At 52.1% G+C, this 27,821-nt stretch overlaps 1 protein-coding gene and 1 long non-coding RNA gene across 4 annotated transcripts; one reads left to right on the top strand and one right to left on the bottom strand.

Annotated features, from left to right (window-relative positions):
* Positions 1-633: 633 nt before the first annotated feature.
* Positions 634-15,484, bottom strand: LSM14B (LSM family member 14B). Of its 3 annotated transcripts, none has more exons than XM_063100591.1 (11): positions 14,996-15,484; positions 14,711-14,888; positions 10,843-11,006; positions 8,965-9,100; positions 7,991-8,107; positions 5,688-5,855; positions 5,331-5,408; positions 4,932-5,093; positions 4,400-4,550; positions 2,415-2,600; positions 634-1,847 (listed from the first exon to the last, which is right to left on the bottom strand). In XM_063100591.1, exons 2-10 carry the CDS (start codon positions 14,715-14,717, stop codon positions 2,429-2,431), a joined length of 1,155 nt encoding a protein of 384 aa, XP_062956661.1. In that variant the 5' UTR covers positions 14,718-14,888; positions 14,996-15,484; the 3' UTR covers positions 634-1,847; positions 2,415-2,428. The 3 variants fall into 3 exon arrangements, with proteins under 3 accessions (XP_062956661.1, XP_062956668.1, XP_062956655.1); XM_063100598.1 differs by lacking the exon at positions 14,996-15,484 and adding an exon at positions 14,395-14,531 and having other exon boundaries at positions 14,711-14,883; XM_063100585.1 differs by lacking the exons at positions 14,711-14,888; positions 14,996-15,484 and adding an exon at positions 13,456-13,638.
* On the top strand, positions 14,391-27,821 carry LOC134380593 (uncharacterized). Its single transcript, XR_010023893.1, has 3 exons — positions 14,391-14,791; positions 27,179-27,361; positions 27,648-27,821. It is a non-coding gene; the product is annotated as an uncharacterized LOC134380593 (long non-coding RNA).

Raw genomic sequence — 27,821 nt, 5'->3', positions numbered from 1 at the left:
CTACCTGTATCTAGCATGCATACTATGGAAGACTTATCTTTTTTACTGGTCTGGTCAAGGATATCAGTTGCCCAGTGAAACAGGAGCTGCTCTAGAGCCTGACTGAACCAGGGGGAGGTGCTGACAACGGGAAAGCCAATACAGCTGACTGGATGTGCCTTCTAGTCCTCTGAGGGTTGCTTTTAAGTTACCTGGAAACTCACTACAGTGAAATGTGATGTTTCTAGTCAAAAACCAGCCAAGTTATCATTCTTCTCCATGGCCCCATGGCAGAGACCTGTAATGGGTTCCAGGGTGCCTGATCGTGAACACTGGGGAGCTTGGGAGCTGTGTTAAGGTGGCAAAGGAGCAACTTATGAAACGGGCTTATGAACAGAGTTTTTCCTAAAGTTGGTTCTGTTTCTGGAGATGTAGCCACTCATCCCAGAGGATAGCCTGGGCCTGCCTCGCCACACCTCATCCAGACCAATTGGGTCAGTCTCATTCCTCAGCACCAGATGGGACTCCAAGTTCCCCGAAATCCTACCTGCCTGAGTGTGGTCCAGGTTGAACAGCACCTGGATTGGGATGGGCCCTGGACATGACACAGGTGATTTCAAACAGCAGAGGCAATAGACTCTTAGAGCATCAGAGAAAAGTTTTAAAGGTTTGCACGTTTATTTTTACAATTTACATTACTCCAACAGAGCAGCCCCACTGCTATGTTCTAATTCTTAACGGTTAAGTCCTACAAAAATAAACCGAAGCTTTTACAGTAACTTAATACAGAACTAAAGCCTTTTTATATAGCTATTTAAAGGGGTTTAGTTACCAAGGTGCTTGTTTTCAGCAAAATGCCCTGTCGATCAGAAGGATGCATGCTTACATTAAAGTTCTGACCCACTTACTCATGCAACAAATTTATATTCCCCACCCTCCCTCCACCCACCTTTAAAACAAAAACACAGAACTATTTACAATTGAGGGGAAATATGCTCTTGGTCAACTGACCTTGCAAAAAAGACTGGCTCATTTCCAAGTGGATGAGAACACCAAAGGGTTCGGCCAGAGTCCAACAATGACTGGCTGAACCAGGGCAAAGACTGGCAGGGACAGGATAGGGGGACGGGATGGGGATGCCACAGGAGGCTCATTCTAGGCTAGGACCGCCAACCTTGACACCTGTGGAAGCCAGGTTCTGTGAGACAGTGATGGAGCTAACCTTCAGGGTCCCTTCCCACTACTCCCAAAGTTCTTCCAGTCCACCCACCCTCTGCCAGTCCTCAATCTTGACAATGTCACTCTGGACACATCAGGGTAGTCTGGTTCATTACACAACATGATCCGTGGGACACCCTCCTTCCCCTGCCCTTGGTCCGCCCACCCCCACACCCACCCTGTGCTGGCCCTGCCTGGCTCCTGAGACCCATCCTTGGCAGTGGGGGTGCCAGGACAGCAGCACCAGGGGCTGGGTGGGTTACAGAGGTGCACTTGGCTGCCACATGTGCCAAATGAGATTTGGTTCTGCTTTAAAAATGAAAGCTGTCATAAAGAAAAAAGTCACAAAGATCAAGCTTTTGCTATAGAAACCTTTTTGCAAAATACCAAAACCTTATAATTAGGCTATGCGCAACTAAAAAGGAAAACACAGGTCAAGACACCTCAAAGAGGTTACCCGTGAATACTTCCCCAAAACAAGTGGTTCTAACTCAGACCACGTCCAAGTTCAATTAAGTCCAAAACATAAATAGCAATATGGGAATTTTCCAAACTCTGTAAACAAAGTGACCCACTTCTCCCCCATAAGTGCAGCGTTTTCCTTGTGTCCTTATACACACAGCTTCATTTCTGTGCCACTCAGCAGGAGCCTGCAAGAGACAAGGAGTGAGCATATTCAGCATGTTCTCTTAAGCAGCTGCACAGCAAGGGCCAGGCTCTGCTGCCTCATGAGGAACACGAGCCACTCATCCACCCCTCCCTTGGTCAGGCCACACTGAGGACAGGGAGGCAGCGACTGGCAGCAGGCCCTGGGTGGGTCAGCACCAGGCACCTCCATGGGATGCTCCACCAGACCCGGAAGTGGATACAAGTTACCTAGGGACTTGTTATGAACACACGTTGACTCAGGGCAGGGCTGGGCTAAAACACTGGATTTGTATGAAACAAGCTCTCACTTCTGACCATACTCAGACCATGGGACCTGGGTCCCACCCCCAGAGATTTGGATTTATTTGCCCTGAGTCGGGACCTGAGTCCTGTCATTCCCAAGAGCCCTGTGGGTGATTCTGAGGGTCAAGGCCTTAGTTTGGCCTCTATACCTTCAGGCCTCTCTTATTGGAAGACAGAACCAACCCGCTCTCAGCTCCTAAGCTCCATCTACGTATACCCATCCCAACACCTTCCCACCAAAGGATCCAGAAGGTTCCCCCACTCACCCTGGGCTGCATCACTACACCCTACCAGTCCCAGCTCTGTGGGAAGTTGGGTTGCGACGGGTCGTCCCATTGCCTCTGCCTCCTCGGAACCCACCCCGGGAACTGCGGCCACGAAGAAACCTCCCAGACACCCCAAAGGTTTCCGTGTTGAGCTTCCTCTCTTCAGCCCACGTCGTCCGCCTGGAACTAAACAGATGAGGTACATGAAATCCTCACCACAGCAGGCAGCGACTCAGGTGTGAGCCAGACCTCATACTCAGAATGGCCCAGGGAAGGAAGAATGGACCATTATCAGCACCACTCAAGACACCAACACTGCAGGTGCTCCCAGCCACATTTCAAACCAGGCCTGTTCCTCACCATGGACTGGGCTGCTCAGTGTGAAACACACCATTGTCGCCAAAGGTGAGGTGACACTAGCCAGCTACAAAGGAAGCCCCTTACTGTTTGCCAGGCATGGAGAGGTGCACTGGGGAGGCCCAGAGCAGATCACGGACCCCTCTAGACCTGCATTTCTCCTAGTTGAGGAGGGGGCTGGGCAAGGTCCCCAAGAATGTGATGCTTCTGCTTTTGGGGGTGGTGAGAGAGATACCAAAGCACCAACACTCATGGCTACCCAAACATGCCGCCCACAGTGACTGCATATCCAAGTGCCCAGCACTTCTACTGGGTGCCCCCAGGCAGCTCTAATGCCACACACCCACCACACAGCTCCTGCTCTGCAGTCCTGAAGCCTGCTGTCCCCACAGGCTTCCTTGTTTAAAGGAACAGCAACCTCATCCTTTAGCTGCCCAGACCAGGAAAACCAGGAGTCTTTCTGAACTCTTCTCATACCCTGGCAGCCAACCTGTTAGCACCACCTTTGAAATATACTCAGACTCCAACCCTTCTCTCCACCACCACCAGCAGCCTACTCCAGACACCTTTATTACCACACAGCCTCCTAATGGGCATCCAGCTTCTATGCCTGCCCACCTTCGGTCCGGTCTCACCAAGGATACTGTAAAATGTCAGACTGTATCACTCCTCAGCTCAAAACCCTCTGACAGCTTCCTGTGGTGCTCAGGAAAAAAGCAAAGTCATTACCATGACCTACAAAACCCTACATGAACCTATCCTACCCCTTGGACTCGGCTCCAGCCCTAGGACAGGCCTTGGCCCCACCTTTAAGTTCCTCCACTTACCCACATGGCTCTTTCTGTCTGTGACATTTACCACTATACATGCTCATCCCTCTCACATCCCATCCCATCCCCCTTTGCTGCTTTGCCTTCCCCAATGCATTTTCTTCTATCTTGTTTATTTTTTATTGTTCATTTTCCCATGGTAGAACATGAGCATGGGGAGGTGCGGACTCCCAGCTTGTTTTCTATTACATCCTCAATGCCCATAATAGCGTGTCTGACACTCAATCTACAGTCCGAGTTTCCATACCATGCCCATTCTGTAGACTTAATTTACTGTGTAGGTTGTTCATGGGGTAACATCTGAACACACACAACACGGTCCCTGGCCTCAATCAATCAAGTGAAGGAATGTCACAGTCCAAATGCTCTAGCCAGCTGCCTCAGGCAGCAAGGTCCTCAGGTCACCTGGGTCTGTGGGAGCAGTAAGCAGGCCAAGGCAAGAGAGCATAGCACTGAATGAGGATGTGGAGCCTACTGGGGAGAGCCTTGAAGGAGACAGGGCAGCAAGACCAGAAGGAAACAGTCACACCCCTCAAGTCCTATGCCAGCCAGAGGCCTCCCACACTGCAACCCACGGCTGGCTCAAGGCTGGCACCAGCTGGGACCCACATACCTATTACGCAGAAATGTGAGTAGGACCCTAAACTTAAGATTACAGATTTGGGGGAGGGGTGGGGGGACCAAAAAAAAAAAAATAAAAAAATTACAGATTTGGCCTTCAGGTTAGAGCACCCCACTCCTGTCCTTTTAAGACATGCAGAAAGGCTGTATTTTCTACCAGTTCATTCAGGTTCTCACCTAGTCTTGAGTTCAGAGGAAATGTTGTCAAAGAATGACTTGGATTTGTCATAATAGCAGTTGGGCCCCAGAAGGTCTTCCTCAGCAGGAGCTTCGTCATTCTGGGTCACCACAGCTGGGTCTTTCTCTTCCCCCTTCTCAGCTTTGTCATCTACAAAGAGAAGCAGAACACACCAAGATGCAGAAAAAGCAAACAGCACATACTTTCTACCAGGGTGGTCCCTCCAGGGGTCCACTTGGCAGCCACCCTCAGGCTGAGCCAGTCACTCTGTGCTTGCCACTAAGTGGAAATCTCCTAACTTCTACCCACTGCCCTTATTCTGCCCTCTGGGGCACATGGTCTACACCTCATTCCACAAAGATGTGGTCACACCACCCCCAAAACCCTCCTCCTTTCATTAATTCCTCAGGTGACATGGTTTCCAGCCTGGTCACCACTCCAACTGGCTTCCCCCCTGGCTACCCCAGCCCTCTTTTCTTAACGCACTCTAGGGAGACTCCTTGGGGGATGATATTTTCATATGAGCCAAACCTTTAAAATTCAGTTTCTTCTTAAATTCTTTGTCAAGCTCCTCTCGGTTGAACTGGGCATTTGCACTCTCAAAATCAAAGTCACCTTCAAACTTGATTGTGTTTTCCTTGACGTTAGTTGGACGGTTTTGCCCTCTGGAGCGATTCCTTGTTCGCCTGTTCCCTATGAGGAGAAATGACAGCCACGGCTGAAGTAAGCCACCAACCTGACACTCCCACGCATGATTTCAAAAGCAGTTCACAGGCACCCACCAGAAACCACAAAGAGGGGGCAGAGCACACTGAAGCAGCCCCTCAGCCCCAGCAGCCCCTGGGACCACCACCCAAAGCAGGCAGGAAGGGCGAGCGAGGCCCAGCCTGACAGCCATGGCCCCCACAACTCCAGTAGCAACTGCATTACCTGATCGCCTCCTCTGAGGTCTTCTGTTTTCGTCGTTCACCTGCCCTTGAGTTTGCACAGCTGCTGGCTGGACCACATCTAAGGTGTGAAAGGTAAGAGTAAGGCACAGCTCCTGCAGAAGCCAGAGCCTGCCAAAGGAGGAAGCAGACACTACCACCGGGGGTACGGGCATGTGCACAGGCAGCCTAAGGACAAGCAGCCTGTGGGAGGCCGCTGTGCGGGCCTGCCCTTCAAAAGCACATGTGGGGCAGGGGGACAGAGTGGTACTTTTTAATTTAACAACAACCCCCCCCCCAGGAAGTGGCATGCCATCTTTAGAACACAGAGCAAGCTCCAAGGGAATACGTGCTCAAGTACCGCCGGTGGTCTTGCTGCTCGGCTGGGCCTGGCGACTGCTGAGCTGTGTCCCCACGGTGCCCTTGCCAGGTAGTAGCTTTCTGGCATTCAGGTTATCGACAGAACCGGTCTGGACAGCCTGCTCCACCATGGGGCTCTTGCCAACTGGGATGGATGGGAAACCAGCTCCTGAGTTGAGGAGGGGAGGAGGGTTTAAAAACAGAGACAAGAAGAAAGCCGTACACCTCCAGACATCTCTCTTCTGCTGGCATGTCAGGCCACAGAGGGCAACCACCTAGACAAGTTCTACTAACCCCAAAGCTGCCCCAGACTGGGCTGTTCCCTGAGGCTGGCTCAGGCAGTAAAAGAAGGCCAAGGAACCAGGCTGCACCAAGGTCAGTTCATCTCTGGGAGCCCCAAGCCCCAAGTTCCCAGAGTTAGGGAACCTCAAGGAAGGAAAAAAACACCATGTCTACATGGTTTAGGAATAGCTTTCCTAAAACCATGCCAGAGTATTTCAAAAAGGTCATGGAAAGATTTGTATTATCTTTTAATTCTACTCTTCAATGAACTTCCATGAACTCATACAAGCTCTAACCCCAAAGGGGCTCACTAATCTCCCAATGCCGATGAATTCAGGATGTGAGAATTTGTTTCATTCTGTTTTCACTAGAGAAGAACCAGCCCAGTCTGGGATCTGCTAGAAAATGCAGTAATCAGACTTCGAAGTTAAATTCCAGAGCAATGTCATTTTTGCTTAAGATATAATAAAACCAAGAAGGATGAGGTCATAAGAGCTGACTTCAGAGAAAGTAACAGCCCGCACAGAGAAAGTAACAAGCCCCCCTCAGGAGTTTAGGCTTATGGTAAGGAAACGAAACGTTCCCAGGTTGCCCTTGGTGAGGGGCTGTGCCTACAATTCTTCACTCCCAGACCTGAGCACGTGAAAGCAACACTCAGAAACCGGATTCAGAGGAGGTCCTAGCCCAGGAGATGGTACTTGAACCAGGAGAGAAGGAAGGGAAGGACCGTCCGCCTCTGTCCATGTCCTCCCTTTCCTCTCCCAAGTTCTAGGACCTGTGGGAACTGTCTGAACAGGGTGATTTGGGACAAGGTGGATGGAGATTTAAGACAAAAATGAGTTCTAACCATGTATTAGAGGGGCAGCCCAGCACAGATAAAGATTAGGTATCTCATCTTATTTTGTAAATGGGACAGAAACTAGAGAAATAACTGTGGGAAAATTCTTTGCCACCAGATCCAGAGAAGCATTCACAGGACACACCTGGTTTACAGGTCCCTGTAATGTCCTCTCTGATGGGAGTTAAACTAGACCACTTTCTCTGGCCTATCATCTCACTCAACAGGATAGGCCTGGAGGAACAGACACAGCTAATGACTGCTTCCCGCTCATAATGTGACTGCTTGGGGCAAGAATCTTGGGCTCAATTGCTTTTGATAAAACCAAACCAGTTAAAAATAGTCTTGCCTACGAGCAGCTTTATGTAAAAGATCCTTAGAACAATGGAGTTACTTAGCATAGTTTTTAAATGGAAAAAAATAATTACTGCTTCTTTATCTCAGATGCACTGGAGTCCATGCAGGACTTAGAAAGCAACGCATGCAAAACAACAGGCTGACAGTAGTTGTGCGCCATAACAAAAGCCCCAGGGATCGTCATGGATGAAGTCCGGGTAGCAGTGAAGACTCAGGCTTGTGGCAAAGCACATGGTGCTATATATAAAACGGACCTGCACAAGATCGTCAACATGAAGTTCAGAACTTCAGGGTAAGTGAGAAGAATGTCAGGAAAGGACAAGAAACCCCACAGGTGCCGCTGCCACAGCACAGAGACAAGTGGTACACACCAGCATTAACAAGCTGGCCATCAACTGGGGACTGTCACCCAAGTCCCTAATTCTGCATGCCCTCAATGGGTGACCTGTGCATCACACACATCAAAGAACAGCACAGGCACATGAGTTGCTTAGGAGAATTCCACTGCAGCAATCTAGAATACATTTAGGACACAGCAAAACCCCGGAGAAACAGCTTTCTGTGAACAGTGGAGTTTCCCAAGTGGTGGTCATGGCACAGATCAAAACACACCCTGGACCCGGGGAGAGAGAACAGAGTGCTCGCTGACTCTTTCTAATCCCTCTTGAACTGTGGCAGTGAGTAAATCAGGACCGTGTGTGCTGAACCAGACAGAGGCTTCGCTAATCCATGGGCTTGGCCAGTGTGATCTGCCACAGCTACTGTCATTCTGTCTTGCTCTCAGATGGTTTATAAGATGGCATGCAGTGCTCCAAGACTGCCGTTACCCTTGGGAGTGAGCTGCTGGGGCTCTGAGGACATGTCAAGCTCTGAAACAGGCTGTGGAGATGGAGAAGAGCTAGGGCTGGAGGCAGCGGCTGAGGCTGGAGGGCTTACCAGCTTCTCTAAAGAGGAGAGAGGAGAGAAGAGCAAAAAAGAAAGTACACAAGTAAGTCATGATGCCCGGGCTGGCGTCTGCAAGCTCGGAAGGAGCCAAGCAGACTCTCATAGGATACACTTTGCTTGTATAAACACATCTTAGAAATGTAGGGAGCTGGGCTGAGAAGGCCACATGTCACACTAGGGACAGCAATGAAGGTACACACGATTTTTAGTAGCAAGTGACCCACAGAACTGGTTTAGAGGCTTATTAGTGCTCCCTGCCTCGGCTACCTCATGCTAGGTTCGAGCAAGGGTGGGCAGATCACCTGACAACTCCATATTCTGAACACATCTGCAAAGTCATGTCCAGCTCGAAGACAAAGCAGAATCTCACTCTCCACGTGGAAAACAGAATCTTCCTCTGGACTTATTCAACTCGGTTGAAACAATTTTTGAGCAAGGCACTTACAGTAGAATAATAAAGTATATAGTAAGTAAGTGCTGTATTAAGTTTTACATTTACAGGCTTACAGATGCGCATATAGCTAGAACTCACTTGGAACTATGTGTTTATCAGCTACTACTTCTGTGAAGTCCACACACCAGGACTTCCACCCAGACCCAGACTGATGTTTCAAATGAATTTTTATTTGTCATCTGTTCCGAAACTCAGACCGCTGCCTTTTACTCTCAGTTGAGGGATTACCAAACGTTCCAATGAGCTGAAGTTGCACTGGCTAATTTACTAAAAAGGTGAGCAGTAAAATAAACAGCCTATGAGCTGAACATGACCAGAGTCCATGTCACCCCGCAGGTCTGTTGCTCCACTTCCTGGTGGTCACAGCAGGGGTCGCTTACCAAACAGCAACAGATTACTCACCTAGACTTAAGGACGCGGCATACTGCTGGCTGAGCAGGGAGCTGGCTGCCAGCTGGCCGTAGGGCGGCATCCCTCTGAAGGGGCTGTAAGGCACGTGCGGCTGGAAGGGCGAGGTGGAGGCAGAGCCCAGGGAAGACTGAACAATGAGACACACGGGTGAGAGCAGCCCCAGGCCAGTGGCCACCCTGCATGTCTGTATTCAGAGCGCCCGTTCGGATGGGAAGCAGGCACCCCCCTTCTGCCCACCTCTAGTCCTCAGATGCCTGGGGAGTCCTCAGGGATGTGTTTCCAGTATGGTCAAAGCTGCCTTTTCCACAAAATTTCATTCCCAGCTCCACCTGTCCATATAATTCTAACATGACTTTATCCCAACTCAAAACCCTCTAATGGCTCCCCACTGCCATCAGGTAGAGTCCAGCCTCCATAACAGAAGGAAAACGCTGCCCTTGATTTCTCTCTCTCTGTCTCTCTCTCTCTCTCTCTGTCTCACACACGTAGCTATGTGAACTAGTCATCCCTCTATATCTGCAGAGGATTGGCCCCAGGACCCCCCACGAATTCCAAAATCTGAAGATGCTCAAGTCCCTTATGTAAAGTGGCATATTTGCAAATAGCCTTCACATGTCCTCTGCTTTAAATCTCTAGATCACACAAAATACAATGTAAATAGTATGCAAATAGTCATTATATCGTATTGTTTTTAACTTCTATCTCCTATTGGTTTTTTTTTCTCTCAAAAATTTTTTTGACTGCTGGCCAACCCTGGACCTTGGTGTTATCAGCACCACGCTCTAACCCACTGAGCTAACCAGCCAGCCTCCTCGCGAGTATTTTTGATCAAGGCTGAAGGTTGGTTGATGCGAAGGCTGACTGTATCCATGCTTCCCAAATGTCCATCTTCTCCCTGGTCCCTGAGACTTTGGGAGCACTGTTGCTTGTTTGGGGACTGACCTTTTCCCACTCCCTTCACCTGGCTGCTTCCGTTGTCCCTTAGGCCTGGCTCAGGTACTTTCCTCTTCTGAAGTCCCTGTGGACAACCCCTCCAAGCCTTCAGAAGTCTGACCTGGCACTTTTCCATGTACTCCCAAAGCCCACCCTGCATGCTCCTGCCTGCCTCCAGGGTGTATGCTCAGTACCCAAGCTTGGTGCAGTCTGAACCCCAGAAGATCCAATGACTGCTTAAATTTATAAATGAATATTAACTTGGACTCCTTAGTAATCCTGGACAAAACATACCATAACTTAGCAGACAGGCACATGGCACAAGCCTTGCAAATTTAGTGTCCCCCAACACTGGAATGTAACACCCGGACTGTATTAAGACAGCTAGCCCCACCACTAGTCCCTGCTAGCTTCCCATGCCACTCAGGGCTTAGACTTCTCCAACTAGGAACACAGAGCAAACAGCATGCCCCAAGCATCCAGGCAAACCAGAAGCACCACCCCTTCACACTACACACTACACACTACACACTACACACTACACACTACACACTACACACACACACACACACACACACACACAGCGAGTTTCATGAGCCTCCCTCCCAGGACCATGATATACAACACACACTACCTACTGTATGCTGTACAAATCAACACCTTCCATAGGAACATCAATAGCCTAGACAAAATCTAAGCCACTTTCATTAAAAGGTTATTTCTCGGGCTGGCCCGTGGCTCATTCGAGAGAGTGCGGTGCTGATAACACCAAGGCCATGCATTCGGATCGCATATAGGGATGGCCAGTTCGGTCATCTTTAAAAAAAAAAAAAAGGTTATTCCTCAAGTTGAATCAAACAGATGACATGAAGCTTCATGTGAAAACCCGCATCTCTCAGAAACAGTGCCCACACAGAAGGACAGCAACACACCTACCTGAACGATAGCAGGATCCTGAGGGAGTGTGTGCTGAGCTTTCGGAGGTTCGCACACAGTAATATCTTTGATATCGCTTCCCCGGAAAATGATGTACTCATAAATTTCCTCTCTTGGGGGAGCAGGCCTATCTGTGGGACGGTCTTCAGTACCAAAGGACCTCACTTAGGGATTGAGGAAAAATAAGTGTTAAATTGTGGTTCTCAGCCAAGTCCATTCAATCAATCCTTTCACACTACAGCTCCCGAGCTTTCCAGAAGACAGGTAGCCCTTGCTGAGCAAGGTCCACAACACAACACCCAGGTTCCACATTTCAAAACTACTTAACCCCCTGGTTTTCACTGGACAATGCCTACACAGCACCAGCCAGTGACTCTCCAGAGAAGTTCTAAGTCACAAAGATGACAAAGAACAATGTCATGGACTGACAGTCTCATGAAGCTCCATATTTTCAAGTGCAAACACACCCATAAGCAGAGAGCTGCCAGCAAAACCTCCCTCTTCACATCTAAATAGCTCAACAGCCGTTTTGTGCCTGAAGCCTCACCACACGCTATGCACAGTTTTCTTAGGAGAAAACCTGATAAATCTGAAGTTTTACCCTCACCCTTCCACCCACAACCAGCCCTGGAATAGCTATTAGAAAAATAACAAAGGGAAAAAGGGGTCCCAGAACATGGACCCCCCCCAACACCCGCCTCTGTGTCTACAAGGAAATCCTGAGCCCAAGGGGCTCCTTGGACCATTAACCCCCAACCAGCAGGGTTCAAGGACCCCTACCAAGTCTCTCCTTAGGAGGTCTCCAGGTCAGAGCTGGGCTTGACAGCTGCCTGTTACCTAACGTGAGCACAACTCCCACTCAGTACTGGGGTCTACTGTGGGCCTCAGTTTCTCTGGGATCTCAAATCAAACAGTAAAAAATACCAAAAGAAACTGAGGACATTACCTGGCAATACTGAACTACCTCCTGTAGCAACTCAAGTCTGCCTCTCTAAATTTGAGCACTAGGCTCTAAAAAGGAGATACTCTCAGAGTTTGGGATGATTGTGTCCTTCCACACATGGGGCCCCCTATGACCTAAGCAGCGTTCCACACATGCCTTGACATTGAAAGCACCCGCTAAGGGTCTAGCACCAGAGGAGATAACACTCCCCATCCTCTCTGGAGGGTGAAGACGAAGACTTTTCCAGTCTCAAAGAGCTCTCCTCCCCTTCACCTCGCAGAGGTTTCAACGGGTTATCAGCGCCTACCAGGGTCTGTCACAAAAGAACCGTGGGGCCAGGATAGAACAGTTTAAACCGGGGCACCTAGCTGCCAACTGCTGCTCCTAACTTGGCAGGAGGTTCCACAGAACGCTCTATTGTTCAGGCTCAGGGCCCCAGCTGCTCAATAGGTTCCAGAATGGCTTGCAGAGAAAACTCGCGTTTTCTCACCCTCCCCAGCCTTCTGGGCAAGCTCCGGGGACACTCCGCCCCTCGCCCCGCCTCTCCTCCTCCCCCCGTGCAGGGATCCCCCAGGCAGGTGAGGCCACTCGGCGCACGTGCAGAGGTGGGATGCGGAGCAGTGTGTGTGGTGCCGGGGAAGCCCGGCTTGCCCCTCCCCAAAGCGCAGCTGGGCGCACGCAGCCGGCAGCCGCCGCCGCCGTCGGAGCCCAGGGGGACCATTGTGCCGGCCGAGAACGCGCTAGGGGAGGCGGTGCCCCAGGGCGGACGCGCAGGGCGGGCGCCATCGGAGGGGGGGTGCGGGCAGGGTCTTGGGGCCAGACTTGAGTGCGCCACGCGGTGAGAGTTTCAGCGTCGCCCCCAAGGGTGGAAGCGGGTACGCAGGAGGAGAGAGCCCAGATGGGGGCGCGGGTAGGAACCTCGACGGCAGGCTGGGGGGCGTCCGGGCAGGGGGGCACCCGGGTGGGGTTACAAGCGGGGTCCTGGCGCCGGCCTCGGGGCGCCTCGGGATAGGATTGAGGGTGGGGGTGTGGACCGGGTCCTGGCGCCGGGTTCGGGGAGCCCCGGGGTGGGGCCCAGGCGGGGGTCAGGGTACCCCCGGTGGGGTTAAGAGCCGGGTCTCAGAGCAGGGCTCAGAGCGCCCCCGGGGGGGTGCGCGCAGGGACCTGGCGCCGGGCTCGGAGCGAACCTGGCGGGGTGCGTGTGGGGTCCTAGCGTCGTCTCAGGGCGCCCCGAGGTGGGGGTGCGGACGGGGTTCGTGGAGCTCCGGATAGGATTACGAGCGGGTTCTCGGCGCCGCGTTCGGGAGCGCAGTGGGGTAGGGTGCGGGCGGGGATTCGGGGAGCCCCCAGTGGGGTTACGAGCCGGATCTCGGCACCGGGGTGCGTGCGGGTCTCAGCACCGGTCTCGAGGAGCGCCAGGGTAGTGGCGCGGGCGAGGGGGGTGGTCCGGGGGCCCCGTGTGGGGTTACGAGCGGGGTCTCGGCGCCCGGCTCGAGGCGCCCCGGGGTGGGTTGCGGGCGGGGGGTCGGGGCGCTCCCGGTGGGGTTACGAGCGGGGTCCCGGCACCGAGCTCCGGGCGCGCAAGGCGAGCCACGGGTGGGGGTCGGGTGTCGGCGGGGCGGGGCGAGGGCGGTTGGGACGGGCGGGCGCGCGGGGCCGGCGGCCGCTACCTTTGGCGAGCGCCACGGTGGAGTTGTCGGTGTCGATGGTGTAGAGAATGCCCTCATAGCGGATCTGCGCTTTGGAGATGAGGCTGATCTTGCTGCCCAGGTACGGGGTGCCCGAGGAGCCGCTCATGGCGGCGGCCGGGGCGCGCCGGGCCGCTGGGGGGGACGAGCGCCGGGCCGCGGCCCACTCCGCCGCCGCGCGGTCGCCTGGCCGCCCGCTGCCGCGCTGCTCCACCCCGCCGCCGCCGCCGGGGCGCCTCCTGGCCGCAGCGCGAGGGTCCTGCGCGGGCAGCGAGCGGGCGAAGGAGGGGCGCGCGGCCGAAGCTCCGAGGGGAGCGCGGGGGAGGAGCGGTAGCCGCAACCACATCCGGGGCCTCGCGCGCGGCGCGTCTCCTCCACACGCTCGGCGCCCATTGGTTCCACGCGCCCTCCCCCCTTTAAATAGGGCCGCGCCGTCGGCCGGGGGGCGGGCCCGCGCGCCGCACCTGCGCAGCAAAGCGCCGCCGGCAGTGGGCGGGCCCCTCGGCTTCCCGCCCCCTTCCAAGGCCGACTCCCGTCGGGCCACGCGCGCGCCTGGGAGCACGAGACTGAGAGGGCAGGGGAGGGGTGGGAATCGGGCGAGCAGAGCGCGCGTGCGCGGCGAGGGGGCGGGGCCGGGAGGAGGGCCAAATCCCGTCCTCCGTGCGTGCCGGCTCAGCCTGGGACTCTGGGTGCCGGGAGCAGGCGGGCATTGACCAGCCTCAGTTTCCCCTGCTGCAGAAGCCGAGGCCGGAGCGCTGTCCCTTCCCTGGCCGGGTGTGCCCCCGACCCTCCCTTCGCGGGGGCCCCGCGGGGGAGCGCTTCCGGAGTGTCAGCCACTAAATATAACGCTGAGTACATGTTTCAATACTGCCCCTCCTCCCAAACCAGCGGCGCTCTGCACTCCCCGAAAATAAACCCGACCTGGCCCGGCGGGGGCCGCGCCGGACCCCCGCTGTGGCGCGCGGAGCAGCTCCACCCCCTCCTCGGTGAACTTGCGTGCCCCGGCCTTTTGTTCCAACACCTCCAGGTCGCGGACCACATCGGGCTCTGGGAAGAATCTAGTGGGTGGTGACCCGCATTTTATGAAAACGAAATAGGGTAAGAGAAAAAATCAGAGTACATCTTCCATAGCAAGAACAAATACTGTTTTGTGAAGCATTTATTTCCCTTAGTCACATTAAGTGTGGACTTGGTCAGGACGGAAAATGTATTTTTTACTGTGCTGAGAACTACTTACCTGCCATGTGAGAGAGGTGCTGTGACTCCCCATTTTGCAGAGGAGGAAGCAGAGGCCCAGCACAGGGGAGCCAAATGGCAGGTAAGTTGCAGGCGGCGCCTGGAGGAGTTCTCAGCTTTCAGTCGGGGCACCTCACTGTCTTCTGCCCTTTGTGATAGCCTCCTGGTCCCACAAGTACCTGGCAATGTCCAGCAAAAGAACAGTAATAAGTTTGAGGGGGGGATAAAAACCAGGAAAAAAAAGAGAAGATGGAAAAACCTTCCAATTTTATCTGCTGAGATTTACCTGTACATTCCAGGATTGCTCCTTGGCTCCTGGAAAATTGTGCTCAGGAGGAGAACAGAAATAGCAAAGCTACAGAGTTAGACCAGCCCGGGAAAGAGAAGTCTTAGAGGACTGGGCATTTGGCCCCTGGGAAGTAGGATCCAGACTCTCAGCTTCTTTCTTAGCACAACCTTCCCCACACAGACATAGTGGGGTGCACCTGCCTGGAGTAGATGCCAGCCAGGTCTCCTGAGCATCTCAGTGACCTTCTGGCCTGGTGATCCCCCTGTGCAACCGAGGTTCTCCTTCCCGCCTCTTTCCAGATCAGGAAGTCCAAGGTCACAGATTCTTCACCTCATACCTCCCGGTTTCCAAGCCACAGCCCGTGTGTGTTGAGGGTGGGGATGTATTCTTCTCTAACATGAGCTGATTCTGTCTCAGAAAAGGAAACTGGATCCTGAGCCCCAGGACCCAAGGCTGGGGGTGCAGGCTGGGTTGCAGTTGCCAGAGACCTCCTCATGCTCGCAGCTGGGTAGTTTCCTGAGGACATTAGCCACAGTGCAAATGCCCAGTCAGGGTAGAAACTAAAAATATACACAGTGCTCAGGACTAGGAATGCAGGCACTGCATTCCTTGGTGTTCTGCCCAAAATGGAGGGAAAGTTTTGAGAAGGGAAGCAGTTGTGTCAGACCTAAACTTGACCTAGGAGTCCACTGGTGTGGTTTGTTTACAGGCCAGAGCACATCTGTCGAGTACCTCCATGATATATGAATCTTTTTGGGGGGGGTGGGGGCGCTGGCTGGTATGGGGATCCAAACACTTGATCCTGGTGTTATAAGCAGCTGTTCATGTGTGCACAGGTCTGAAAAGTCCACTCACTTGATGATCATCAAGTCGTAGACCAGTGAGCCGAGGAATGTAGAGAAGTGAGCTGGGACTTCTGGGAAACCCTGGGCAGGTTGGACTCCCTGCCTCAGTTTCTCTGTTTGCCAAATGGAGATTATACCTCTACTGCCTATCTTACTGGTGTATGGGAGAACCCTGGAAGATAATGCCTGGGGAGGGCTCCAAGAGTGGCCGGGGGCCCATTTGTGGGTACCTGGGTGTGCTGAGGACGAAGAGGCAGCTGAAGAGGTTTCCACTGCAACTATAAGCCACTTATTAAGTGCCTACTGTGCATATGAAAATAAAGCAGCCTCTAATAATGACAGGTGTGAAGACATGAGAAGGGATCCCTGTCCCACATTGCATTCATTACAGTTTAGCCGGGGTCACATGGGCCAGTGTCCTGCAGGAGGTGAGGGTGCGCCACCACAGAAAGCCACTCTGTGACTAATGTGCACCTGAGAATGACTGCCGAATGATTGGTGCGACCACTGGTGTCACAGGTATCACTGCTTAGTAGGAGCAACACGAAACAGGTGAGTCGGTAAGGGAAAAACATCGGCAGGTAGGTAGGTGGTCCGTAGATAAAGAAAAACTGGACTCAGTGGTCTGAGTGTGGGACCTGCCACAGAGGCTGGACCTTGCCATTCTCTCCTCTTGTTCAGGGTCTGGCACAGGGAGGGGTTTGGGGAGGGTCTGCAGATGTTCACCACATGGGAAAGAGCCCTCCCGCCGCCCAGGTGCAGGGAGGAGTTGGGAGGGTACTGAGGGAAGCACAAGTGGGTGGGCAGGGAGGCTCAGCACCAGCTTACCAGGAGGGCTCTGGGCAGGGACAGGGACTGGAAGGCCCAGGGAGGGTGTGTCTAAGGTACAGTGACCCACACAGTAAAGAGAGGAGGAAGGGCATGATTAATCCTGCACAATCAGGGATTCTCCCAGAGGTCTAGCCTGTTGTCCGGGAGTCCAGTTGAAATCCATTTCCTCCTGCACAGGGCTCTGTAGGGCTGTTTTCCCAGGAGGCTTCGTGAGCACAGTGGGTTGAAGTTCATGCGTCCTCGGGGACCCTCCTCTCCCCAGCCTCCTTCCCTCTCCTCCCAGGGTCCGCCCCCTCCTCTTCCCTCCCTCCTCTCCCCCTTTCAACGACTCCTCCCTCCCCTCAGGCCCACCTGACAGCCCCGCTGTTTGGTGTGAGGAGCCGTGCAGTGATGGGGAGGTGCGGTGGGAAGTGAGTGAAGAGGCCTAAGCCCCGAGCCACCTTTCCGGGTGCAGCTGGATGGGATGACTGACCAGAGTTGGTGGGAATCTGGGCAGACCTAGACATCAGATCTCTAAATGTCAGACTCTAATAGGGGAAGCCCTGGAGCTGCCGTGTCAGAAACACAGAGATAAAATGCTTAGAAAATATTGTGGAAATGGAAAACGCCATCAGCTGGATGCTGGTCGGCTTTTCTCTCCTGGTGGCAATTAGGTCCCTGCTGCCGAGGGCTTTAAGAGCTCAGGGATGGCTTGCGATGGGGGCACATTCCTGTGACCTATGTTCTACTTGGATAGAAAGTAAATGAAAGTCTCCTCCTGAGCTAACTCATCATGCCCTAACTAAGTGCCCACCACGATGACTGGCATTTACTGAGCCCTGCTCTGTGCCAGACCCAGTGCGCAGCCCGGCCATATGGTTTCTTCCCCAACCCCCTCCACAGCCCTCTCAGGTGATGCTACACCTTCAGCAATGAAGAAACAAGGAGCCCAGCCTGGGCAGGTTGACTCGGCCAGGGTCACACAGCCAGCGAGGGGCAGGGCTGGGATTCCGATCTGAGTCTGTAGCTGTCGACCCTTGGTTATCCTCTGGGCATCCTGCCCTGTGGTCCTCTGTGCTCAGTGGTGAGAGACAGAGATCAGATGTGATTTCTGCACTCGAGGAGCTCATGCTCCACAGATGCCCAGATGGAGACTGACCTGAGGAAGGAGCTGGGCACAGAGGGAAGGAAGCAGTTACTTCTCCAGGGCCTCTTCTTTTGCGTTGTATCCTCTCGACTCCATGCAAAGGACGCAGGATGTGTCCTTGGGAGTCAGCATGGTAACCCAGAGGCCTACCTGGAAGTCCCAGCCAAGAGACCTGGAAGTCCCAGCCAAGAGACCTGGGCACTTCTCTTTGCACCTGCTGGGCAGAGCCACAGCCCCAAGAATGAGGTCACGTGAATAAAGACACCAGGAGTGAAAGTCCAGACCTCCACAAAGCCTGTCCTGAGCTGGAAGTGCCCCGTGAGCCAACCTGAGGACCCCTCCTCCTCTGTGTACTGAGACATCCTCATGGCCAGCAAGAGGCCAGAGTGCCGGGGATGGAGCATCCTACTGGGAATCATGGTTATTTTTACTTGTGTTCAGTTCCAACTTGTTAACACCCTAATCCTTTCCTTCTGTCACTGCCTTAGCCGCCCTGAGAGCAAAAGCTGGATTAATACTCTGCATGGCAAGAAATAATGTGCACCATGAGCCAGCAGGCACCCTCGGCCCACAGAGGCAGGCGATGGCCGTGATGCTCACAACGGGTCGGGCGGGGTGTGTTCAGGGCAAGAAGCAGAGGCTGAGCCGTGTTGGGAAGAGGGCTGCACTTGAGGACGGTGGTGTCCCAGCCCAGGGCTTCTTCATGCTTTTCCAGGAGGTACCAAGAGCTAGAAGGAGAGGACAGCACCTGGCACACGTTTTAGGTGACTCTTCTGGTTTTACTGGCAGTCACAGACATACACAAACACGTATTTGTCTTTCCCAAGCACCAGGATGATGTGAAAACCCCATTTGCTTTGGGAGTCTCGCTGGGTTCAGGCCAGAGCATCTTTACAAATGGCACTTACCGAGCACGTGCAACCTCTGGAGTCACCTCTCTCTCTGTGCTGGGCTGGGCTGGAGCGCGTGGTCTATTCATTCGTTTGTTTAACAGCTTTATTGAGATATTACATACTATCATATTCACCCATTTAAAGTGTACGTTCAGTGATGTTTAGTATATTCACAGAATTGTATAATTATCACCACTGTCCAATCCCAGAACATTTTTATCACCCCAGAAATGCTGTACCCATTAGCAGTCGTTCCCTGTTCCCCACTAGCTGCTTTTTGTCTTGATAGATTTGTCATTTCTGGACATTTCATATAAATGGAATCATGCAGTAGATAGCCTTTTGTAACTGGCTTCTTTCGCTTAGCATATGTTTATATGTGTTCTCAGGGCTCATGCTCAGTACTTCGTGCCTTTTATGGCTGAGTGACGTGTCATTGCATGGTGCTGCTTGTCTCTTCACCAGCTGATGCACATCGGGGTTATTTCTACTTTTTAGCTATAATACAGGTCATGCTGTTGTGAACATGTGTGCGTAAGTTTTTGTGTGGACATATGTTTTCATTTCTCCTGGGTATATACCCCTGAATACAGGCTGCTGGGTCATGTGCTAATTCTGTGTTTGACTTTGTGAGAAACTGCCAAACTGTTTGCTGAAGGGGCTACACCACTTCATGTCCCTGCCAGCCGGTGTGCAGTGGAGCTCCTGCTTCTTAAGACAGTGGCATGGCTGGGGACGGGGTGTTCGTGTCTCAGTGGGGGTTTTCCTCCACTCGGGGACAAAGGCACTTTCCTCTCAGATGAGGGCCTCAGAACCAAGCGGCCACTCCACTGTCAGCAGTTGCCATGGGCTCAGATGAGCAAAGCAGATGGAGGCTTCCCGGACACACACACACACACACACACACACACACACACACACACACACCCACCCCGGCCCTGTGCTCTAGCCAGTCTTCCCGGGGACACACACACACACACACACCCGGCCCTGTGCTCTAGCCAGTCTTCCCGGGGACACACACACACACACCCCGGCCCTGTGCTCTAGCCAGTCTTCCCGGGGACACACACACACACACACACCCGGCCCTGTGCTCTAGCCAGTCTTCCCGGGGACACACACACACACACCCCGGCCCTGTGCTCTAGCCAGTCTTCCCGGGGACACACACACACACACCCGGCCCTGTGCTCTAGCCAGTCTTCCCGGGGACACACACACACACGCACACCCGGCCCTGTGCTCTAGCCAGTCTTCCCGGGGACACACACACACACGCACACCCGGCCCTGTGCTCTAGCCAGTCTTCCCGGGGACACACACACACACACAAACACACACACACACACACCCCGGCCCTGTGCTCTAGCCAGTCATTAAGAGCAGGAGAATAGCAGCCATCCACCACGCCACACACACACACACACACACACACCGGCCCTGTGCTCTAGCCAGTCATTAAGAGCAGGAGAATAGCAGCCATCCACCCCCAATCCCTGGATCTCACCACTCTGAATCTTCAGTCCTCTTCCTACCACCTTACCCTGACACTTGTCAGACTGTGCATTCTTATTTCTGAATAAAGAAGTAAGGCCCATGCAGCAAAAACCTTGAAGTGAGTGCTCAAAGAAAAGATAACAGCAGATGAAATCCATAATTGTTGAGTGTGTGCTGGGCATTGTGCTAAGTACTTTGCACCTATGATCTTCAGAGCAACAGTCTGGAGCATGTTTTATGATTATCCCATTTTATAGACAGGATACCGAAGACCAGGGCAGTTAAGCAACATGCCCCTGTCCTAGCAGAGCCAGGAGGCAAACCGAGGTTGGGGAGCCCATGGTCTCAAGTGCGATGTCACACATCCTCCCCACATATTTGCTGAGAGAATAAATGAGCCCTCCCTGAGCACCATGCCTGTCACCACACACAGGCCATGACAGAGGGTTGCAGGCCGCTTTCTCCGGAGATAGCTAAGGGTGCAAATGTTAATGGAGGGCAACACCTTTGAGGGAGATGGGGGGTACTGGGGAACACCCTGGGCTGGCAGAGGCCGGCAGAACTCAGAAGAAAGTGTGTCCAGTGCAGGGGCCCATAATAGACAAAGACGTCAGGGCCCTACACCCTGCCTGGCTCAGCCACTGCATGGGCCACCCTGGAAGGTGCTTCTACAGCAAAATCTGAGGCAAAGTCTTAAGGCTGTAACAGCTGCAGGCCGCAGCCCCCACACCGGCTCCTTCTCCCAAGTCAGCCCAGGGAATGCGAGGACCGGCTCATCCAGGCTGTCTGCATCCATCAAACCAGGAATGGCTTCGCCGACTGGGTTGTGAGTGCTCCAGCCTGCAAACCCACCTCACTGCCCGCCTTCTTTGATGTCTCCATTCCTAGTCCCAACTTGTTGGGTTCTCCAGGAAGCAGATGCTGAGATGGCAAAAGATTTCTTGGGAAGTCACACCTTTGAGAGGAGAAAAGGAGGAAGAACCTTGGGCAGGGGCAACCGTCGACTCTGGTGTGGACCAGTCTGAGCCAGCCCAGCGGGGAGCTCCGGAGCACAGACTGCCTGTTAGAGGAATCCCATGTTGAACAGAAATAGCTGCCCCTGTTCCCCCGCCTTGCTCAGCATGGCTGGGTCACCTGAGAAGAGCGTGACCTGGCCTGAAGCTAGTAGTGGGAAGTGGCCAGCACCCCCACTCCTTGCAGCTGAGCATAGTCCTTTCTTAGAGGGGATCTGAGCAGCGTTTCTGTGTCTGCCACAGACTGAGGGCCAAGAGATGTGCACCAGCTGGGCTCCATGGTACTGGCATCAGAAACAAAATGCTCCTTGCTCTCCCCTTGAGCAGCACCCAGGCAGTCACCCCACCTGCCTGCCCCATGATGCATGCATCCTCATGGTCCTGACCCCAGCCCACCCCATGTGCTCTTTCTGTGTAAGGCTCACCACCACTGGCCTCAGACCCTCGGAGCCCCAAATCCAAATTTCCAGCAGAGAATCGGCTGGCCCAGCCTAGGGAGTGACCATCCCATCCAATCAGCAGTGGTCAAATGGCACCTTGGATCCTGATGACAAATCTCCTTCCTGGAGCTGGCTGGAGGGGCTGTCTGTTCTGGGGCCAGATATGCCCCCAGGCCTAAAGCATCTTCAGCAGGAAGGGCCAGGATTTCCTTTCAAGTTTACCGTCCTTTACTGTCCCAGCCCCAGGAATGTGATGGTAGCCACTGCCCCTCGTAAATTTCAGTCTCCAAGAGACTTGAAGACTGTCTGGGGGATAGGGGAGGTGGCAGAATTCACTCCACTCACACCCCCAGGATGGACAGGTCACAGCAATTGACTCAGGTGTGATTATGTGATCCAGGTCTGGCCAATGGGAGAAGGGCCTGGAACTCTGGCTGCCTTCTGGAGTAGAGCTGCTCTCTTCCTCTGGAGCTGCTAGTAGAGGGGAAGGCTTGCCTGGAGTGAAGCCAGCAGGTAGACAGAGACAGACCTCCAGAGGCAATTTGAATGCTCAAGTCCAGCTGCACCTTTTGTCACGTTCTACTTATAGAAGCCAATAAGGAGCATTTTTTTTTTTTTTTTTTTCTTAAACTAGCTGGGTTGGATTCTGCACCTTGTTGCTGGCTGAAGAGGCTCAGGGGATATTCCTGCCAAGACTGAGCCAGGGGACTTATCCCCAGGGACTCTGCCCAGCCCCTAAAGCAGGCAGATAGAAGCACCCCAGATCCCCATGTTTGGAGTCACCTTCCAAAAATCCTTTAATCCCTCCTCACACCCAGGATTGCCTCCAGCCTCAAATTCTGCCAGGACAGGAAATTCACCACCTCCTGATCATGCCCATCCGTTGAACACCCCTGCTGGGAATCTATCTGTTCAACAAGCCTGGTGGGTAATCTGCTCACCATGGGGATATGATGGGCATGTCAGACACAGCCCCTGCCCTCCTGGAGCCTGAGGGGAGGGAACGCATTCTACCACCTCTGCCCACAGGTAAATAGCACCCTTTCAAAGATCAGTGTTACCCCTTCACATTTTAAAAAATAACTTTATTGAGATTTAATTCACTTACCCTATAATTCACCCATTTAAAGTGTACAATTCAGTGTTCTTTAGTATATTCACAGAGTTATGCAACCATCACCACAATCAATTTCCATCTCCCCCAAAAGAAACCCCATCCCCATAAACCATCACTCTATTTCCCTTCAAGTGCCCCCTCCTCGCCTTCCCAGCCCCTGGCAACCACTAATCTACTGTCTGTCCCTGTGGGTTTGCCTCCTCTGGACATTTCATGTGAGTGGAATCACAGAGAAGTGGTCTTTTGTGTCTGGCTGCTTTCACTCAGCATAATATTTTCTGGGTTCATTCACATTGTAACATATCAGAAATTCATTCCTTTCTATTGCTGAACAACGTCCCACTGGACGGATAGACTGTGTTTTACTTATCCATTCACCAACTGGTGGACATTTGGGTTGTTTCCACTCTTTAGCTATTAAGAATAGTGCTGCTGTAAACATTGGGTGTACAAGTTTCTATGTGGACATGTTTTCATTTCTCTTGGGTATTCACCTAGGAGTGGACTTGCTGGGTCATATGGGAACTCTGGTAACCTGTTGAGGAACTACCATCCTGGTTTCCAAAGTGGCTAGCAACATATGGGGGTTCTAGTTTTTCCACATCCTCAACACTTTTACTTCTCTGTCTTTTTGACTGTAGCCATCCTAGTGGGTATGAAATGGTAACTCATTGTGGTTTTGATTTGTATTTCTCTAATGACTAATAATGCTGAGTGTCTTTTCATGTCCTTATCAGCCATTTGTATGTCTTCTTTGAGAAATATCTATTCAGATTGTTTGCCCATTTTTAAATTGGGTTACTTGTCTTTTTAATATTGAGTTATGAGAGTTTTGATATATTCTAGAAAGAAGTCCCTTATCAGATATGTAACTTACAAATATTTTCTCTCATCCCGTGGGTTGCCTTTTTTTTACTTTCTTGATGTCTTTTGAAGCACAAAAGTTTTTTTTTTTTAATTTTGATGATGTCTAATTTATCTGTTTTTTCTTTCCTTGTTTGTGCTTTTGTTGTAGGATCTAAAAAACCATTGCCTAATCCAAGGTCTATGCCTATTTTTCTTCTAAGAGTTTTAAAGTTTTAGCTCTTACATTTAGGTTCTTGATCAGTTTTGAGTAAATTTTTAGATATAGTGTGAGGTAGGGATCCAACTTCATTCTTTTACATGCAGATATCCAGTATTCTTAGCACCATTTGTTTAAAAGACTGTCCTTTCCTCATTGAATGTCCTTGGCACCTTGTCAAAAATCAGCTGGACATAAATAAGAGCGTTTCTTTCTGGGCTCCTTGTTCTGTTCCATTGATCTACATATTTATCCTTACCCCAGCACCATGCTGTCTTGACTGCTGTTGCTCTGCAGTAAGTTTTGATGTCAGGCACTCTGAGTCCTCCAACTTTGTTCTTTTTCAGGAATGCATTGGCTCTTCTGAGTCCCTTAACTTTCCATATAAATTTAAGAACCATTTTGTCAATTTGTGCAAAGAAGCCATATGGGAGCTGGATAGGGATTGTGTTGAATTATATATACCAGTGGCATTAGAAAAATGCAAATAAAAATCCATTTGGGGAGTACTGTCATCTTAACAATATTCAGTCCTCCATGAACATGGGATGCCTTTCCATTTATTTAAATTTTCTTTAATTTTTTCCAACAACGTATGGTCATTTTCAGAATATACATTTTGCAGTTATTATGTTAAATTTACTCCTAAGTATTTTATGGAGTTGCTTTCTTAGTTTCGCTTTTGGTTTATTACTACTATATAGAAATATAATGGACTTTTTGTATATCGGTCTTTTATCCTGCAAACTTGCTGAACTCGTTTTTTAGTTATAACAGTTTTGTAGTAACTTCCTTAGAATTTTCTATGTACAAGAGCATGTCATCTGTACATAGTTTTACTCCTTCCTTTTCAGTATGAATGGCTTTTATTTTGTGTTCTTGCCTAACTGCCAGCTTCCTCTCTTTTTATAGACAGGGCTCAGAGAAGAAAAGCGGCTTGCTGGATTGCATGGTTGGGGGTTGGCAGTGGGGACTGAAGCCCCCTTGAGTGGTGCCAACTGCTGCCTCCTGGCCTTTCCCCCATGCCCAGGTCACTGTCTTTCACTCCTGGGCTTCTCCCTGGAGTCCTGGGGCTCAGCATGTCAGCAAGTCAAAGGCCTGGTGTGGCCACAAGAATGGGGAGGACCCAGGGTGTTCTGGCATTTCCAGGAAAGCCTGGAGGACTTCCGGGACCCTCTGGAGCCTCCCCGACCTTGCTGGCCTCCACTGGGGGGAGAGCCTGGCCCTTACTTGCCAGCTTGTGACAGGCAGGTCCTCAGCAGCTGATGGCAAAACCAGGTGGCTCCTCAGATGCTGCTCTGCAAGTTGGACCTCTCTGGGGCTCTGGTCACTTCTATGCCTGAGCCAGTGTATAATTTCCCTGGAAAGCAAAATCAGGCTCAGAAGTTGACCCATCCCTGACCCCAGGCAGGCAGGGGTCTGCAGCTATGTGGGACAGCCTGATATGCTCTCTTCTTTGGGCATTAAGATGACAGAAGAGCCTAGCCCATCATGCCGTCTGCCCTCCCAGGAGTCCCTTTTCTGGGGCCCTGCAGACCATCCCCAAATCTTGGAAGGTTCGTGGTGAGGGCCAGGGCTGTCCTCCTGGGACATGCAGTTGAGAGATAAACCAGATGATCGCTTCAGTGACTAATGACAAAGGGTCAAGCAAGATCAGAGAAGGCAGGGAGAGAATACATGGGGGCCTAACCCTGACTGGGGGTGACCCTGAGGAGATGACAGTTGAGCCCCAAGCTAGAAGATAAGTGGAGGTTAACCAGGCAAAGACAGGGAGCTGCATGGGCAAAGGCTCTGTGGCAGAAGGGATGGTGGCACCCTGGGAAACCAGAAGGAGGCCACTGTGCTGGAGAGGTGGGAGTGGAGGTGGGGCAGCGTGAGGTGAGGCCAGAGAGGCTGGGGGTAGGGTTGCAAAGGTGTGTGTGTCAGTTGCCAAGGAGAGGCTGGCTAAGGGGCACTGGGGAGCTCTGAAGGATTTTAAGTTAGGCCACTTACATCTGAAGACCGAGTGGGAACAATTTATACAAAATGTGCCCCAGAGCCAGGCCCCATACTCAAGAAGTCTCAAAACAAACACTATTACTTTAGTGATTAGAATATTCCAAAGTCCACAGAGGTTGTGCACAGTTGATTGACCACTGTGGTAGTGAGCCTATAGTTCAAAGACACAGAGTGGCCAACTCCTTGAAGAATTTGCGAGCTAAATGTTTAAACACGAAGAATCCAAATAACAATATAATGTTATTTGTAATTATGGCCTGAAATAAAGGTTACAGGCAAGAACTTTTTGAAAACAAAGAAAATGAAGACAGTAATGTGAGGGGGAAGATTGGAGAAAGTTTGGTGTATAGAGGACAACCTGGCCTTAGGAAAGTCGGGTTGAACTGCTGTTGATCCACCCACCCATCCATTCATCCATCCATCCATCCATCATTCCATTAATTCATCCACCCACCCATGCACCCATACCTCCATCCACCCTCCCCTCATGCATTCATTCACCCACTCATCCACCCACCCATCCATTCATTCACATTATTCGTTCGTGTGTTTATTGCATGGCTGCCACGTGCCAGACATGGTGTTGGGTGCTGGGTACACAACAGTGAGCAAAACACAATGGGGCTGTCCCTCATGGAGCCAGCACAACTGGTGGCAGAGAGCAACATTACACACAAGTACCTGGTTCCGGAGAGGGTGGAAGGGGACAGAGGGGACACTGCTCTGTCTGGATGGCACGAAGATCTTCCCGAGGAAGGACAAGGTGTGATAGGGCTTCTCTCTGGGGAAACTCGCCTTGGAACCCAGGCACCGTGCTGCGGGGAAGCCCAACCCAACCCACAAAGAGAGACAATGTAGACAAGCACTGAGGCCTCCCAGCCAAGAGCCTGCATCAGCTACCAGACCACGTGTGACTGAGCCTTCAGACGTGTCAGGGCCACGGGCTATGCTCACTCTGCCCACCTGAGCTCCCGGCCCACAGAATCCATGAGCCTCATAAGTGGATCTTCCACACTGCTGTGTCCTGGGATAATTTGTTACATAGCTGTCTAACTGGCCAGCACTCACCTGTGGGTACAGATGACCATACATCCTGGGAGACCCCTCCACAGGGAGCAGCAGATAATCTTCAGCGAGAGGGTGTCCTTGTCCCACTGCCCTTCCTGGGACTGAGAAGAGGCACCGGGTCCACCTTAGCTCAGCTCTCACAGGCTACCTGCAGACGCAGACCCTCCCCCAAACTGGCCTGTCCCCCGCTCCTGCATTTGGGGCCTTTGCTCACCCATTCTCCGTCTGGAAAGCCTGTCCCTGCTCTCTCCATGGCTGATTCCTGCCATACTCCCTCCTCTTCCAGGAAGCTCTCCCCGACTGGCATCCACAGTGATCTGTGTTTCTTGGAAACTCGGAGAGAATTTGCCATTTGATAGAGACAGCAATGTTTCCCTTCATGTGCACTGAATGACTTCACTGTGTTTACTGTCTTTGGTTTTGTTCCAGAGTGGTTTGGCTCTGTGAGCTTGTTACAAGTAGAGCCTGAGTAAGTGAATACATCATTCCTGGGTTACTGTTTGTGCACCTGGCTGAAGCCAAGCCCTTACCGACCCGGTTCTGCTCTCCTGACTCCTCCCTGCCCCATACCCTCCCCTCGCCTCCTGCTGGCTCCTCCCCTCTCCTGTATCTTCTCTGTCTCGAGTCATCAGCTCCCCCTCTACAGAGTCATCCCTAGTAGCCCACAAGTGTCCCGCTCCCGCAGTATGGCCTGCTCCAGCCCTCTGGTAGCAGCTCCCTGGCTAGCTGCCTCCACTTTTCTGCTCCCTTTTCAGCAAGGCTCCTTGAGTGTGGTCCACGCTGCTCTCTGTGATGACTGCCATTCTAATGGTCAAGGTCGCCAGTGACCTCCGGGAGGTTAAGCCCTGTAAGCCGTAAGCTGTGCTCGACAGATAAATATGTTGAGACTCAGGAAAATGAAGTGGCTTGTCAAGAAGACTCAGTTTTAA

Source organism: Cynocephalus volans, chromosome 1 (genome assembly GCF_027409185.1).
Source record: "Cynocephalus volans isolate mCynVol1 chromosome 1, mCynVol1.pri, whole genome shotgun sequence".
NCBI classification, from domain to species: Eukaryota; Metazoa; Chordata; class Mammalia; order Dermoptera; family Cynocephalidae; genus Cynocephalus; species Cynocephalus volans.
This window is presented reverse-complemented; position numbering and strand designations above follow the sequence as displayed.

Excerpts from the sequence above, each read along its gene's own strand:
- LSM14B (XM_063100585.1), bottom strand. The coding sequence starts at position 13,582 with ATGAGCGGCTCCTCGGGCACCCCGTACCTGGGCAGCAAGATCAGCCTC. Across the intron at positions 11,007-13,455 it reads CACCGTGGCGCTCGCCAAAG|TGAGGTCCTTTGGTACTGAA; the intron begins GTAGCGGCCGCC and ends TCAATCCCTAAG. Across the intron at positions 4,551-4,931 it reads GAAGAAACTGAATTTTAAAG|ATGACAAAGCTGAGAAGGGG; the intron begins GTTTGGCTCATA and ends TTCTCTTTGTAG.